At 51.0% G+C, this 15,052-nt stretch overlaps 1 protein-coding gene across 1 annotated transcript in view; it reads right to left on the reverse strand.

The window, feature by feature from the left end:
* Positions 1 to 15,052, reverse strand: part of NUP160 (nucleoporin 160) — a 29,275-nt gene that overhangs the window by 3,751 nt on the left and 10,472 nt on the right. The window contains exons 13-29 of the mRNA XM_075501803.1: positions 14,877 to 14,976; positions 13,101 to 13,266; positions 12,358 to 12,473; positions 12,094 to 12,254; positions 10,628 to 10,761; positions 10,239 to 10,309; positions 8,543 to 8,702; positions 7,780 to 7,849; positions 4,941 to 5,039; positions 4,497 to 4,616; positions 3,514 to 3,609; positions 3,308 to 3,402; positions 2,488 to 2,584; positions 2,296 to 2,401; positions 2,019 to 2,179; positions 1,336 to 1,396; positions 435 to 545 (exon numbers count right to left, since the gene is read on the reverse strand). Coding sequence (XP_075357918.1) covers positions 435 to 545; positions 1,336 to 1,396; positions 2,019 to 2,179; positions 2,296 to 2,401; positions 2,488 to 2,584; positions 3,308 to 3,402; positions 3,514 to 3,609; positions 4,497 to 4,616; positions 4,941 to 5,039; positions 7,780 to 7,849; positions 8,543 to 8,702; positions 10,239 to 10,309; positions 10,628 to 10,761; positions 12,094 to 12,254; positions 12,358 to 12,473; positions 13,101 to 13,266; positions 14,877 to 14,976 — 1,924 coding nt within the window. The remainder of the gene's footprint in view (positions 1 to 434; positions 546 to 1,335; positions 1,397 to 2,018; positions 2,180 to 2,295; positions 2,402 to 2,487; positions 2,585 to 3,307; positions 3,403 to 3,513; positions 3,610 to 4,496; positions 4,617 to 4,940; positions 5,040 to 7,779; positions 7,850 to 8,542; positions 8,703 to 10,238; positions 10,310 to 10,627; positions 10,762 to 12,093; positions 12,255 to 12,357; positions 12,474 to 13,100; positions 13,267 to 14,876; positions 14,977 to 15,052) is intronic.

The following is a 15,052-nucleotide window of genomic DNA, read 5'->3' on the forward strand; positions in this document are numbered from 1 at the left end:
TACTTAAAGGGTCAGGGTGGGAGAGTTGCAGCTTTCTGCTCCCCAACAAGGAACAACTTTGATAAGCTAACACTGTGTTGCGAAGCAGGGTCATCCAGGACAGTAATTTAAGTCTCGCAGCAAGTGGTTTTTCGAGGGCTTTCTAATTCTGCTTCATCTGGCGGCAATTTCCAACAAGACAAAAAAAATGCCTTTTTGTCCCAACTCATGAGCTCAACCCCAGCCCCACGCTGCAGACCACTACTAGAGCTTGGCAAAGCCAAAAAACGGTGGAAAACTTAAAATTGGATCTCCTGATCTCCAAAGCTGCTGAACTTGGTGGCAAGATTTCATGCTAGGGAGGTGAAGAATAGTCCCTGCCAGCTCCTGGGTTTGTCTGTGGGTCAGAACAAAACGGCGGGAAGCGAGAGGTGGCTGCGCTGCATCCCTCTCACCTGCCACAGCCGCTGTCGACAGGTCATGCTGCACCAGAGTTAGCCGGATCCGGGCCAACACACACTCCCTCTCCAAATCCTCCAGCTCCAGGATCTCGATTTGGCGAGTTGCTGTAACAGATGAACACGAAGGGCTCTCAGCATTTTAAAAGGGTTCCTCGGGCATTGTGCAAAATGTCTAGACCCCTCTGCCGTCCTAAAGGGAGTTGTACCACAGAAAGCACCACAGGAGGGGCCAGGTTTGCTGCCCCTTCCTTGCTACCTTGAACCGTAGCTATCTCCTCGATACAAACCTCCCATTCCTCCTCTATTAGAGATGTGATCCCGTGTTTGGTAACAGCTGCTGCTCTGAAAGCCAGGCAACTGCTACAGAAGAGCTCATTCAGAAATAATTGTTTTAAAAATACCTGACCTTAAATTTTTCTACCGTAATGCTGAGGATTATGAGTCTAACCTGACCCCACCATCCTGTGCTTTGGTAGACACAGGCAGAGCGGAGACCTTACCAGCAGAGACTCACTACACGTCAGCAGGGTTCCCAAGAGCACAAATAACAAAAGCCTTGACAGCTAGAAATTGTCTCACAAAGGCTTTTTTTTTTTTTTTTTAAATTACAAGTTATTTCCACTGAAAGCAAAAGCGCTGACAAGACATCAAACTGCAGACGAGCGTGCACAGAAGCTCCTTGGGGAATAGCTGTTACACGGCAGCATAATGCAACTGGGAGACACTAACACTGGGAGGGTTAACTAGCTTACAATCCTCCAAATCATCGATCCGACAGAGGCGAGAGCTGCCCTGGGCCGTCTCCCAGCTCACACGGGAGCAGCAGAGCTCTGAGGCCAGGGGAAAGGCTGCTCTCTGACAAGAGTCAGAGGAAGCACCGGGACGGGGCACTTACTCGGAACAGCCGTGCACTCCCCATCGTGGCTTCTCTTCGGGGATGCTCCAGGGCGTTCGTACTTGCAGGAAAAAGCAGAAAGAAGGTTTATGCCCACCTGGTTTCCAAAGGATAAATTGCCTCGATACGATACAGCCCCAACACCAGCTCTCGATTTCAGGCCTTGATTTGAATCAGAAAAGCCATACAACCACTTGGCAGTTCGGGTTACATTTATCTCTAGCTATCGGAAACACTGCACAGTGCTAGCTGATCAAGCTACGGTCACCACCTCCCTGCAAACAGATTTGAAACACAAACCATGTTACAGTAATTCTCTTTTTGACTGGTGTTCCGGCTGTTCAGACTCCCCAAAAAGATTTGCTCTGTCTTCAACAAAAGGTGATATATTCCCACATATCTACACCAGCCCCCTCCCAAAAGTTGTCCTGCTTCCACCCTGCTCCCAAAAGGGGCAACGACACAAGGGTGACGGGTAGGACTGACGTCTCCGTTGAGCGGGGCACGACAGCGCTGCACAAGCCGGCCAAGAAGACGAGAGCAGCAGATTAAGGCGGCCAAAACGCCTCTGTTTGTCACATCGGAAAGGATTTTGGAAGCTCCTTCCCAAACGTACAGCTCTAAGTGTCCCCACAGACAATAGCTGAGGTCAGAGGCTTCGTAGTAAGCTCAGCGTTTCCTACCACAGCTCCAGAAGCCGGCTGCACTATCCAGGCGTACTCTGGGCGGATCAACCGTAAGCAGTTAATAGCAGCGAGGAAACAGTTTCCCTGTTTCTGGAGCCCTCGGAGCGTCCGCACCTCCCTGCCCAGGCGCATGCCGTATTCGAACATCACTGTTCCAGCTGAGGAGAGGAGGGGAATACATCAGCCAGGACCCCGGACAGGCCACCCCGCAGGGGTAGGGGAAGCGGCGTCCCAGGCAGGCAGGCCGTTACAATGCGCCCACGCCGAGCTTTACCCTTGCGGTAGTTGTGGCGGTAAATGTGGAAAGCGTACAGCAGCTCGTAGTAATTGTGGGTCATCAGGTCCACTGCTCGAGCGTGAGATTCGATGATCCCCACGACCTGCAGCACACAGAGGCTCAAATGGGTCGACAATCCCTTTAAAGAGAGCGGTTGTGCCCCCCTTCCTCCCAGCACAGGCCGATTACCTCGTTATGGAGGTTCACGTAGGGGAACTCCACCAGGTCCTGGAGCTGGGAGCGCTCACAGAGAACCACCACTAGCTGGCGCAGACAGTCCAGCTGCCTGCGGAGAGAGAAGCACAACCGTTCTGGAGGAGCGGGAAGAGACCCATCTCCAGGAGGCAGGCTTTAAGCCAGGAACACGCTGCTTTGTGACGAGCTCCGTAGGTTTTTTTTTTTTTTCTGGCTTAGAACCAAGAAGTCCCTTCAGACTTCTGTGATGGAAATAGAGATCCTGGATAGCAGAGATCCTCTGCAAAGGCCTCTCGGGAGGGCAGTCTCCCTCCCTCGGCTCTATTTGGTAAGATTTTCTTCAGCCTCAATTAAAACGCATTCCTACTTCTCCTCTGAACGTCTATTCCAGCCATTCCTCCTCATCACATCCTCCTCTGCTAGGGTGAAGCTTCCTCTACCCAGTTCACTTCCCAGATGATACTCAAGCTGAAAATTCAACTCAAAGTCTTTTCTTTATTAAACTGACTGGATTCCTAAAGCTTTTCAACATACAACGCCGCATGCGATCCTTTAGCCATTCTTTTGGCTCTTCCCTGAATCAGTTTTTTTCTCCCCGCCCCGTTTCCTCCTTTGAGATAGTGCTGATCCCAGCTGTTCTTACAGAAACGAAGTATGCCTTTTTAAACACGCCTTTACACATGCTAAACAGTACCTCTTAACACAGCAGCCACGTCCTACCCGAAAGCGTCACATCTTCCTTTCAGTTTGATGGAAAAATTGGCACACGGACCTCTGAGACAAGTGAGCATAAAGGCATAAAACTGTCACCTACCTGCTTGGATCTGGGTTTTGCGTTAAGGCTACATATGCTTCACTGTTGTGTCCCAAATCCAAGTGATGTTTGAAGATGCAAGTCCTCAAAGTAGCCTGAAAACACGAAAGAGCACAAACAGGCATGTTTCGAGTCATACAACTAAAAAGAAAGTCCCGTGTAAGCTCCCTGAAGAAACACCTTGATGCAAAAGAAGTGACCTGTACCTGGCTTCTCCAGTCATCCGCCGATTCCATGACAGCCAGGGTCGCCAGCTGGATGACCAGCTCCGGTAAACCCACCATGTCCAACAAGCGCAGAACCTGGAGAAGACAATAGCGTTGGCCGCAGTAGTACTGAAGCATGGGGCAGATTGGCGAGGGGTTTTTTGTTTGTTTTTAAGAGCTACCCCTGCCCCTAACAACCATAAGAGCAGCCAAAAGATTTTATTAATGTTGCTAAGTGATTAGACTGAAAAAGGAAAGATTTTGTAAGTCACAGAAGTCTGAACCAAATCCCAGCACAACAAGTCCAGCTATGGCTTTTCTGGAGGACTCATCTCTGCACGTGAGTTTTCTGAAACATGTTAGCGTTGACAGTTACAGTAAACCGCTGCGAAAGAGGTAAACGGTTCTGTCCCCAAGCATGCATGCAGCTGTATTAGAGGGAGAAGTTCCCTCTCCAAGAGCACCTGACAAATCTTTGTGTTTTCTGGATTTTAAAGTCAGGGAATCCCTTACAATGAGTCTAGGTCCAAGCTTGCAGCCTGTCTGAACGACAGTATTATGCAAGCAGAAAGATCCTATCTCAATTTAAAGATGTTAATTTTAACTTGCCTCAAAGCTTAAGAACCTTCCCCTTAAGCAGCATCTTACATCTAGCCTGAACATGTCTGGCTTCTGCCTCCAGCAGCTGGATCTCACCCTGCCTTTTTCTGCCAGATAACAAAGTCCTCTGCTATTAGGAAACTAATAGGTGGAAAGTACCTAGCTTTCACACTGTAGTCACCTTGTCACCACCCCCCAAAAAAGTAAACAGACTACGCTGAGGTTTCACCTCCCAAAAGAGTATGTTTTCTGAGTCTCAAGTCACTTCCCCAAAAGCCGGGGACACCAGGCGGGAATTCTCTCTCCAAGCAGTGTCTGTGTGGAACGACTTGATGCCAGTTTACTCAGTCAGGACCGCGTACACCGGGCCAGCTCAGCCATACCTTGTTGTAGTACTGCAGGCGTGGAGTGGAGACCATCTCACCCTCCTCAGGTTGGATCAGCCTGTCCAAGAACTCTTCTCTTCCCACCTCTGACGCAGCTTGGCAGAAACAGTCCAAAGCCTAGCAGCAGACCAGAAAGCAGCTTGCGTGTGCCCCTTGGGGGACCGACCCAGCCTGCCGTACTGGTGAGAGGACAGCGCTGCCCGTTCCAGCTCCAGTGTATGAGACCTGCTGGCCCCAAGCTAACGAGAACTTCCCCAAGAGCAGATCCCACCGCCCCCCTCCAATCCCATTCTTTGCCCAAAGGATGCAGAGCTCGAGATGATGTTTCCTGACTTGCACAGCAGAAACAAGGCTGGCCCTACCTGTGCACCTCCTCCCTCCCAAGGAAAAAGGTCCCAGACCCCAGAGGGAGGCAGCGCCGGAAGGAGATGAGGGCCTTACCTTGTGCCCCTCACCCATGACAAGGTAGCACCTGCCCATCATGAAGCAGCAGGAGCCCATGTTCACGTGGCACCACGGCTGCAGCAGGCGAATGTATTCCTACAGGAGAGGAGGAACAGAAGTTTCGATTCAGGTCAGAACTTGCTCGTGACCTGCAGGCACCCAGTACCAGAGGAAGAGTTCGATTTCTAACACCAAAGCCCTATTTCGGTGGCCCCTTTAGCCGCAGTGCTCACACAAATCCCACTTGTCCACCTCGAGGGCTGGTTTCCCCAGCCCCAAAGTCCCCTCGGTGCACAGATGGGGAGACATCCCTGCCACGTGCTCCCAGGAAACAACTTGCTTTGAACAGCTCCAAGTGTCTGTACGAAGCGCCTGCGAAACAGCACCCAACATCCCCAAAATCAGACACGACGCTCTCTACAACCGCTGCAAACCTGCTGTAGGGAACCGCAAAGGAAACGTTACCCTGGCGCGCACAGAGCGTGAACGGGAACGCACACGTGCGAAGGCAGCGGGAGAACAGGCGCGGCAGGCGTTAGAAGAGCAATATCTGTGCAGCAGGGCAGGAGAGGGAGAGCAGCCAAGGAAGACCATGGATTACAGAAACAAACTGACAGGCACGGGGTGGAGCGCTGACGGCACCAAGGGCACACCGCAAATAAAGCCACAACACGGACGCTGGCCAGGGCGATACAACTCAGCCTGGCCCTGTGCCTGCTCTGTCAGGATAATATAAGAGCTGCAAAGTGTCATCACCTATCAAGAAGCAGCTAGGAAGCATGATGAAAACTCACAATCTGGCATCCCTTGTGCCTGGGAGAGTGGCGTATGCTCTTCGTATTCGGAGAAGCAGAGATGTCCCACTAGCAGGGCTCTGGGACTCAGCAGGAAAGGAGGAGGAGAAGCCAGGACCCGGCAGTAAAGCCAAGGTTTCACCAGCCGACCTTCATCTTTGCATGTGCATAAACCACCAGCGCATATGCCTCGTCTACCCCAGCCACGGGTCCACTAAAAGCCACGTGGCAATGCATCTTCTGAGCCTGGATTTGCTGCTCAAATTAGCCAGCTACAACAGATAAATCCCACCCCAGGCTTGCTCAACAGCTTGTCATACAGAATAAGCAACAAGGAGAGGTCTGGCCCTCGTCCCAGGCCAGTGCTTTGGTCACTAGACCTTCTCTGTGCCCGCCCGTTACTCGCAGGGTGCTTCCTGTATCTCCACCTTTATTTGGGTCACCCTGCTCACGCTCACAGCAAATCTGGTGTTAGCTCCCCGAGGTCAATGCACTTAATCCAAGTTTACGTGACCGACTGGGATCAGTAAGCGTAACAGAAGGTAGCGGGGAGGAGGAGGAGCCCGCTCCTGCAGAGATAAAAGTCTCTTGTATCTCCTCGAGGCGGGACACAAGTGAGGCGAATGCAACGCAAGGAAATTCAAAGCGCGCTCGCGCCACGAGAGTGCACATATGCCAGGAGGCAGAACGATGCCGCACAAACCGTCCTGGCATTTCCTGGCTCAAAAGCTCTGCAGATTTGACATTCTTCTCGGCAGCAACATGAACACAAAAGAAAGCAACACAGCCCCCAGGTGTAAGGGACTGTGAGAATAAAAGGTTCTGCTAAGCTCAGGAAAAACATCTCATTAATAACAGCCTGCCTAGCCCTGTGTGCCTCAAGGACTGCCATCAGTCGGGGAATGAAACGCGTCACATGGCTCTGCAGACAAGAAATCGTGCAGTTCAGAACTAGAGCACAAGCAGCTACAACTACCAAGCCCCGGAAGAGCACGGGAAGAGACGGTGAAGAAACAGTGGTCTGAAATACAGCACCCTATGTAGACACCTGAAAAAAAGTCGTTCACTTGCCCTGCTACCAGGATGTTGGGGGCGCAGCCGGGGATGGAAGGACGATGGATGTTTCTTACACCGTTTTTTACTAGTAGGGACATTTAAGAAGTAGACGAGCCCTCCTGTAACAGTACTTCCGCCCCTGGGTTGAAGACAGCCTTCTGAATCCCCAGTCCCGTGGGCAATCTGTTTGCAACGGTACCACAGGAAAGGCTACGGGCACATCAGCAGCTAACGAGCTATTGGACTACGGGCTTGCTGTGATATTTAAACAAGCTCCGCAAAGTTGTTTCTTGCACGCAGTATCATGCTGTCAGACAAGCCCTGGGAGACTGAACTCCCACAAAAAGGGTATATAATAATCCTGAGCACTTACGCTTGGGTTTTCTTGAAAATAGATAAAAGAGGAAATGCATAAGACTTCCATCTTGAATCATTCCCCAACAAACTCTCTGCGGCATTTTCTAGGTATGAGATATTTAGCGAAAAGCTCTTCTGTTAGCAGAGGTTGAGGTGGACACTACAGGGAACGAGAGGGATGCATGAGGAAGATGGAAGATATTTGCTACCTTACAGTTTGTTCACCGCGCTGACACGGCGATAGTTATAAGAGAGATTTCTAACAATTCTCCAAAAGATTCGTTCCTTTCAGTCCATTTCACCTGCAGGACAAACTTCCAGCCCATCATCTCCAAAAGGAAGACATGGGAGCAGAGCGCTTGGGAAGATTAGCTCACGTCTGAGCTCAGAGAGCAGCGACTAGGGGAAAGCAGAACAAACTCCAGCGACTGCAAATACGATGTTTTGGGTAGCTTTTTCTAAGCAGAGGGCAGGCGGCTGTGCACAGAGCTCACACCGCATTACGCCTCTGCATCGGCCAAAGCGCAGAGCTGCTACTGAAAGAAACCCACGCGTGGAAAGAGGTTGTTGCGCTCGCTCCTGCTCTTCCCCTTCCAGCTCCTGTGAGAGAGCCGGCACGAAACACTTACCTGCAGCTGGGTGTACTGACAGCTCCCCATCAGGCACTCGGGGAAGAGGAAGCTGGGATTGCTGGGCCATCTGAGCGGAGGTTAAGGAACAGAGGATAATCCAGCCTGGAGAGCTCGGAGAACTAGTCTGAAAGTCGGCATGCCTCTCGCGCTCAGTTTGTGGAGGAAAAGGAGAGATTAAGCTGCTCTTTATACAAGTCATTATTCTGTAATAAGATTTATCCATATTAGAACAAAACCGTTAGTACATCTAATCCACAACTGCCCAGATCTTGTTACCCTTCCAAATCTCCCAGCATCGCACCTCGCCAAGTCAAGTTGCTAGAGCTCAGGGGCTTAAAGTCAAAAACTCAAATCCGTTACCGTGCACCTAAACGGGATGGATTCTGTGAAATCTTAAAATACCCGCAAATCCCATTAACACTAACAACAGTCACTTGTTCAGGAGACTCGTCTTCGAAATTTGGGTGTGGAAAACATTGATTTTGGAACTGCACGAGGCTCAGTGGCAGAGATGGACAACTTACAAGCCCCCGAGCACTCCGCAGCCCACCACCCTAACCCTCCTGCTAGCCCCAACCCTCCTCCCACAGACCCACTGACGCTCCCAACCTCAGGGCCGGGACGCGATACGCAGCCTCCGTGCGAGCGATCTCGCACAACTCGTGCGGGGGCTCCTGCACTGCCGTACCGTACGGAAACTCCTCCTGGTTACAGCCCGGCGAGAGCGAGCACCTCGCAGCGGGTTTACAGCCAAGGATACAGGAGCGGCAGAAAGTCAGCCACTATTGCGGTAATGAGATGGGGCCAGTTCAAACTTGTTTCAGCCAAAGAGGTGTTCGGTTGCAAGAAGAGTCGAGATATGATGTGCTTTCTGGCCACTTCCTGAAAGAACAGCTCCACGATTGTTTGAGGGCCGGATACTAAAAATACAAAGTTAAAGAAACACTGAGAAGAGGGCCCGCAGGAGACATCCCAGGCTTTCTACACCGCGCTGTGCTCATCAGCCCGAACATCACGGATTAAGTCAGAGCAAAACAATAAGCATGTTCAATACTCAAACTTGTTGGGTTTGGATTTCTCTTGCTGTCTGGTTAAGTCAGAGGGAGTAGCAGGAGATCAAAGAGCCACATACTGCAATGTTTATTAACCACAGCTCAATTATAACACGAAAAAAAAGGGCTGTGCTCTCTCTCCAGTTGCGCTACTCGCAACCCAGCCGCAGCTTTCCAGCACGGCCGAGTGTTTTGCAGGGCAGGGCTGAGGGAGTGCTGATTTGGCTATCTGGCTCTGTTCAAATGCCTCCCTCCTCATTCCAGCACCCTAAGCAGTCCAATCTCCCATTAGCTAACTGTTTTCAACGCCTCTCCCCAAGCTGCCACCTCCTTTCTATCTTCCCTACGTTTCACATATTTCTCCCGAAGCACAGCAGCCAAACAGGACTTTCCTCATGAGCGGGCCAAGAAATAACCCACGACACTGGCCACACAAAGGATGTTTTCAATTTCGCTTTCACGCGCTGACATTTACGTCGAGGCAACTGCCTCCTGAACCGAGGCTCTCATTCAGGGAGAGTTCGGACCCTGAAGATCGCAGCCTGCTTACAAAGAGCACAGATGCCCCAGGCTCGTCAGCAAGTGGAGGAAATTCTTCCCCAGCTCACAGCCCTTCACATGTGGCACTGCTGCCTGTTTGTCACTGATTTTCTCAGCTCCCTCTGAAGTCTCTCAGCCTCGAAGTGCCACGCAGACTAGTTACAGCAGGCTCTTACCTGTGCATTTTCTCCCCTACCCTGCTCACCACCTCCCTCTGTAACCACTTCAAGGTACGCATCCTCCTAATTAAGTTGCCTTATATTCTCCCCCATTAGGATTTCTCCCCCAAGACAGTAACCCAAAGCGTATGTCTTTGCAGCAAGACTTTTAAAGAGTGAATGAATTATCAGCTGCAATTTCCCCCTTGAGGTACTGGCTGTGAGCAACACTCACGTCTGAATTGCAAAGCGTTGGAAGCACAAGCATGTTTTGGGGAAGTATTTCTACATTCTCTCGCTTCCTTGAGCTGCTGCTCCTGCTCGCTGTGGTATAAAGGCCAGCGAGCAGGACAGACCCAGTCTGACCCACTACAGCCGCTGTAATGTGCGGGAGCGAGACGTGAGCTCGGCTGATACTGCCAGGGCCAGAATTAACAACGTTTGGCTGAGCAAGGCCTTCCCATCCTCCTCAGGCTGAGAATAAGATCCACGTCTCTGGTCTGAGTCCAATGCTACAAGATACACTGTTTTCGCTGTTGTTTTTTGGTGGACAGCATGACAAACATCTCCACGTAAAGTGGGGTCATTCAACCACACGCACTCCATTAGCTCACTGCATGAAGCATTTCCCTCGGGTGGCAGAGACGCAGAGTGCAAGAGGTATAAATAACAGAAGCCAAGAGCTGATGAACTGTGGACACCTTACCTAGTTTATGGGGTGTTAGAGCAGTGGTGTCTGCTAACTCCAACACAGATAGATGCTGCAGATTAGATTCCCTAGAGAAGAAAAAGCCGTCAGTGAAGAGACAACAAAACGCCTCCTGCTTTAATTGTGCTCATTGTTCAACTCGAATGACTCCTACTGCTGAAAAAGGCAACAGTGCACAGAACAGCGAGGCCTCACACGGCAGAATTAGCACAAGGCAAAGAGTCAGCTCAAAACATGGAAAGAAAAAAAAACCCTCCCCAGCACAACCTGACTCCTAGAGCGATACTCCCACAGCAACCACCAGCTTTTCATACCAGGAAGGGCATTTCAGGTGGATTTAGCAGGAACCTACAATCAAAGACAGAACGGGCACGGTAGAGACTTACAGCGTGTCGACAGGGACGTCCGACGCCAGGCACTGGCTTGCCCACCTGATCAGGTAGTAGGACAGCAGCAGGGGAGAGGTGCGGTGCAGCAGGTCCTGCTGAGACTGGAATAGCTGTCCCCCTCCCAAAACCATCTGCAAGCAAACCACAGAGGCTGGCTCACCAACAGGCCAAGCCCAGAGCAACAGCAGGACAAGGGCAATCAGTGAGGTTTGTATCGGGCTCAGCTTGTCCCTCCTGCTAACGCCAAGGTGGTCAATAGCCCAGCAGTTAGCCCACCCAGGAGACCAGCAGGACTCTTGCACACACCAGAATAACCCAGGCAGAAATTACAGCGTCACCTCCGGACCAAGGGGTGAGTTAACTATTCCGGTGGCCCAGAGCCCGTGGGGAAAGTTTAACAAACAAAGCTATGTGCACACCGAGTGCGTCTCTAGCCTACAAACACCAGCACCTGCTGATGCCAGGGACACCAGCAAAAAGGTGCTTTGCGCTGTCACTGAGAGCAAAATCACGGTTTTGCTGCAGAGACCATCTCGGGGCCCAGCCCTGCTGCCCAGGCATTGCATCCCCGCATGCTCCAGCCAAGAGCGGCACGGCTGGGTGACAAGGGAGGAAAAGCAATCCACGCTTGTGAAGGACACAAGCGTGTCAAGGTGGCAAAGCAGCAGCTCCTCATCAAGCAAGCAGCAGGTCACGCGCCTTGGGAGAGCCTGGCTCCAGAAGGGCACCTTGCAACGTGCTTTAAATGCTCCCAGGGCAACCTTAACCAGGAAGAAGGGGATGATTTCTTTTCAACCAAGAAACAACTGCAGTAATGTTTCCAAGTAAATAATATTGGTTTAAACAACACTCCCTTTGTCTGGGGACTTGTTCCGCACCCCTGCATCCACCCAAACCATCAGTATTCTCTCTTGTGCGGCCACACAGCCAACAGGATGGACCCAGACCAGCCCACTCCGCGACCACAAACACAGCTGCCATCACGGCGGCTGTTTGCACTGGCTGGAGCAGCCTCAGAGGCTGAAACCACAGCCTCTGGGTAAACACTGCTGCTGTGACGCAAAGGTGCTGCGTTGCCAGAGAACAAGGCTGCAATCGTGTGCGTGCCGGGCTGCGCAGGGGCGTGGGAGGGACGGGGAATAGATGGCAGAACGGTACGTGCTCAGGCAGCGCTGTTTCAGACAGGAGGCTGGAAATGATGCCCTCCTCCCGCAAAGAGAGTTTTGCTTCCTGGATGCTCAGCATGCAAAGAGACAGTTAGGGCGTGAGCGCAGCACACCGCTGCTTTGCTTAGGATGACAAAAGAGGCTGGAGGAGAGAACAGGGCTTGCCCAAGCCCTGGGCTAGTTCAAACAGCCTCCAGTGTTTTGTGGGAAGAGACAAGAGCTCACAGTCTGGCACCGGCAGAAGCCCTGCTCCAAAAGTTCAAAGAGCACAGCAGGAGCTTCAAGGGCTGTACTCACAGGATCTCCAAGCCGCAGCAACAGCTGTTGGAGGATCAACAGGTCCCGACAGATCAGGAAACGGATCGTGGCAATCTTACATACCCCCCAGCAAACCACGCTGACAGCGGTACCACTACCATACAGCTGGGTGAGGTTCATGCGCATATTTAGATGGTGAGCTGAAAGATAAAATCAGCGAGATAAGGGGAAGAACTAGACCAACCAGAACACTTGCTGAGCCGCCGCTTTCCCAGCCCAAACGCATTGCTCTAGAGCCTTTACCTCTTTCCATGTCAGCGTCTGTCTCGTAGTCCATCTCTCGGATGAGCACTCCGATGGCATGGATGGGGTTTCTGATCTCCTGCAGTTTGCTGTGTATATCCTCCATCACATTTTCCCTGCAAAGTGAAAAAGATAACAATCAGCAACATGAGGTTTAAACTCAAGAGGGCTCCCTTTCCTCCCTTACTGATCCTCCCTGGAAGGAAGCGTATCTGATCAGCCTGGACATTCTTGAAGGGAATCCTCTTCTGGCTTGGAGTTTTATTACAGCGCCTGCAGGGACCAGCCTATTTATTCCACTCCCCCAGGCTACCAGGAAATAACAGTCGGATAGCTGGCATTCCACGGGGGAATGATTTCAGGAGGTGAGCACAGTAACCACACAGCTTGACCAAGGCTCTGACCTCTACCTAACATCTGCAGGCACTTGCTTTCCACACTGCAATGATCACCTAACAGGAACTTGTTCCTCTTCTGCTCTCTATCTCACCTGAGAATCCCCTAAGTGCCTTTTCAGGAGGGCCCCAGGCAACAGCAAGGGGGTTCTGGATGGAAGACCCTGCTGATGCCACCAATACCCACGCTCCCCATCTCTGAGGGGACCTGGAAAAGTCTCCTGCAGCACAGGGAGAGCCCGCACATCTCAAATGCGCTTTGATGCCACTCAAGGCCGGCTCCAGGCAATCCCTGCTCAGCCATCCGGGCCTCCCCGCAGGGGAGCTTCTGCAAAAACATCTCCTTACGTGTCGTTAGCTATCAAGTCCTCCAGGATCTGCTCTGCAGCCTTTTCTGGAGGCTGGAGGCGGGAGCAAGCCATTTCCATTATGAATGCCATTTCCATGGAAATTGATTCTCCGATCAGTCGAAGGCACTGGACAAGACAGACAACATCACGAGACATCTCCAAATCTGTAATGAAAGAATCTAACTGTATATTTAAAAGAGATTTCAAAGCGAAGGTGGGAGGACCATTCAAAAACCAGTTAGTTCAGCTCCTATCAGCAAACTACTAGCAGCAGATTGGTCTCAGTCCCGCACGTCTGACCCTTCCCTGGTGACTATGAGGCTGAATTAAAACTCAGGAGTTGACAAGGGAAAGATTTGGGCTTTATTATTTGGAAAGTAAAAAATACTGATGCAACAATAAAACAATTAAATTCCCTCCAAGGGATTTTCTCCAGTCACAGGTTGAAAGGAAATAATTAGTGCAGGGTAAGAGCAAAACAACCCCAGAGCAAATGGTCCAGCTTAGCTCTGCCAAGCAGAACACACTCTTGTTACAGCAGCTATCCACTTGCAGCACCACCTCCCACAGCTGAGAGAGGATCTTCACATTCTTAGAAGTGATCTGAAGATCCAGTACTGAGGGTTTAAATCACTGCTTTGCAATGCAATCCTTTATGTATGCGTTTTTAAAATTAAGTCACTTTTTTTTGAGAAGCTTGAAACAGGGCAGGAACTGCTAGCCTCCCAAACCCAGCCCAGGCCTCCAGCTTTCCTTCCCTCAGATCCAGAAATAGCTCAACCAAATGGACGACGATTCTTCTTTATAAAAATATAAAAATCACTCAAGCATGAAAGTGGAGCTTAGGTAACATTTTCCGTTGCTGCCTTCTTGTGAAACGTCATTCCACGGCCAGCAAAGCATAGAGGGCACTGTGGCGACAATATTAACGACAGGTTTTGCACGCTCTGGTATTTACTTCCCCGAGACAAGAAATGGCACAGTCCCTTCTCCACAGCTTCCGTGAAAAACATTTATACAAAAACATTGCACTAAAAACTAAGTTTGCAGAACTGGGCAGTTGAGCCCAGCGTGCCAGGGTGCTTAGAGGATCATAAGCTTCCTTCTCGTCCGTAATCTTTGAAAGGAGTTTACTCCCTCAGCAAGACAGAGATTGGGGAATTTTACGGAAGAGAACCGCTTGCACGGAGTCAGAGTAGGTCTCATGGCTCTTGGTGGGGATGGCAAAGCTGAGCAAGCACGCAGCTGAGATAACGTTAAGCAGGGTTCACATGGGGGGTCACCCACACCATCAGAAACACGAGCTGCTGCATCCCGCTCTCCCCACCTGCCAGCACGCTGTGGAGCTCCAACCTGGCAGACCTGCCCCACAGAGAGCGGGCATCAAGGGGGCACCAATTAACCACAGCCTACACAGGCGGTTTATAAAGCTACAAGGGCCAAGGATCCACCAATGCAGGCCCTTGTCACTGAGCAACACACAGCCTGAAATCTAAGATTCTTCCTTTTTAAGTTATCTGAAACGAGTCACGGCAGATTTGCAGCCTTGATACCATTTTCTAATTCCCGGCGTGAGCGCGATGGCAGGTTTCACAAAATACAACTCCCTACAAATGCCCAAATAAGAAAACTATCTCTGTGTAGAAAACCATGGAGTCAGGAGCACTTCAAGAGACCTCTATGGAAACTCCCACATCCCTCTTCCTAGGGCTTCCCTGACATGCAGCGTTTCAGCCTCCAACAATGAAAAATCTCCATGTCTCCTCTCACTTACCATCAAAAATGGCAGCGTCTTCCTCAGTCAGGAGGTGCTCGTTAGAGAGGAGATAGAGATGGTCCACCAAGGGGCAGGGCACGAGGAACGACAGGGAGCCCTAGAAAGGTGAGGAGAAAGCCCTTCTTTGAGCTCCCCCCAAACACACACCTCAGTCAGAAGAACTCCTCCCTGGA

The sequence above is a fragment of the Mycteria americana genome, chromosome 5, assembly GCF_035582795.1.
Source record: "Mycteria americana isolate JAX WOST 10 ecotype Jacksonville Zoo and Gardens chromosome 5, USCA_MyAme_1.0, whole genome shotgun sequence".
NCBI classification, from domain to species: domain Eukaryota; kingdom Metazoa; phylum Chordata; class Aves; order Ciconiiformes; family Ciconiidae; genus Mycteria; species Mycteria americana.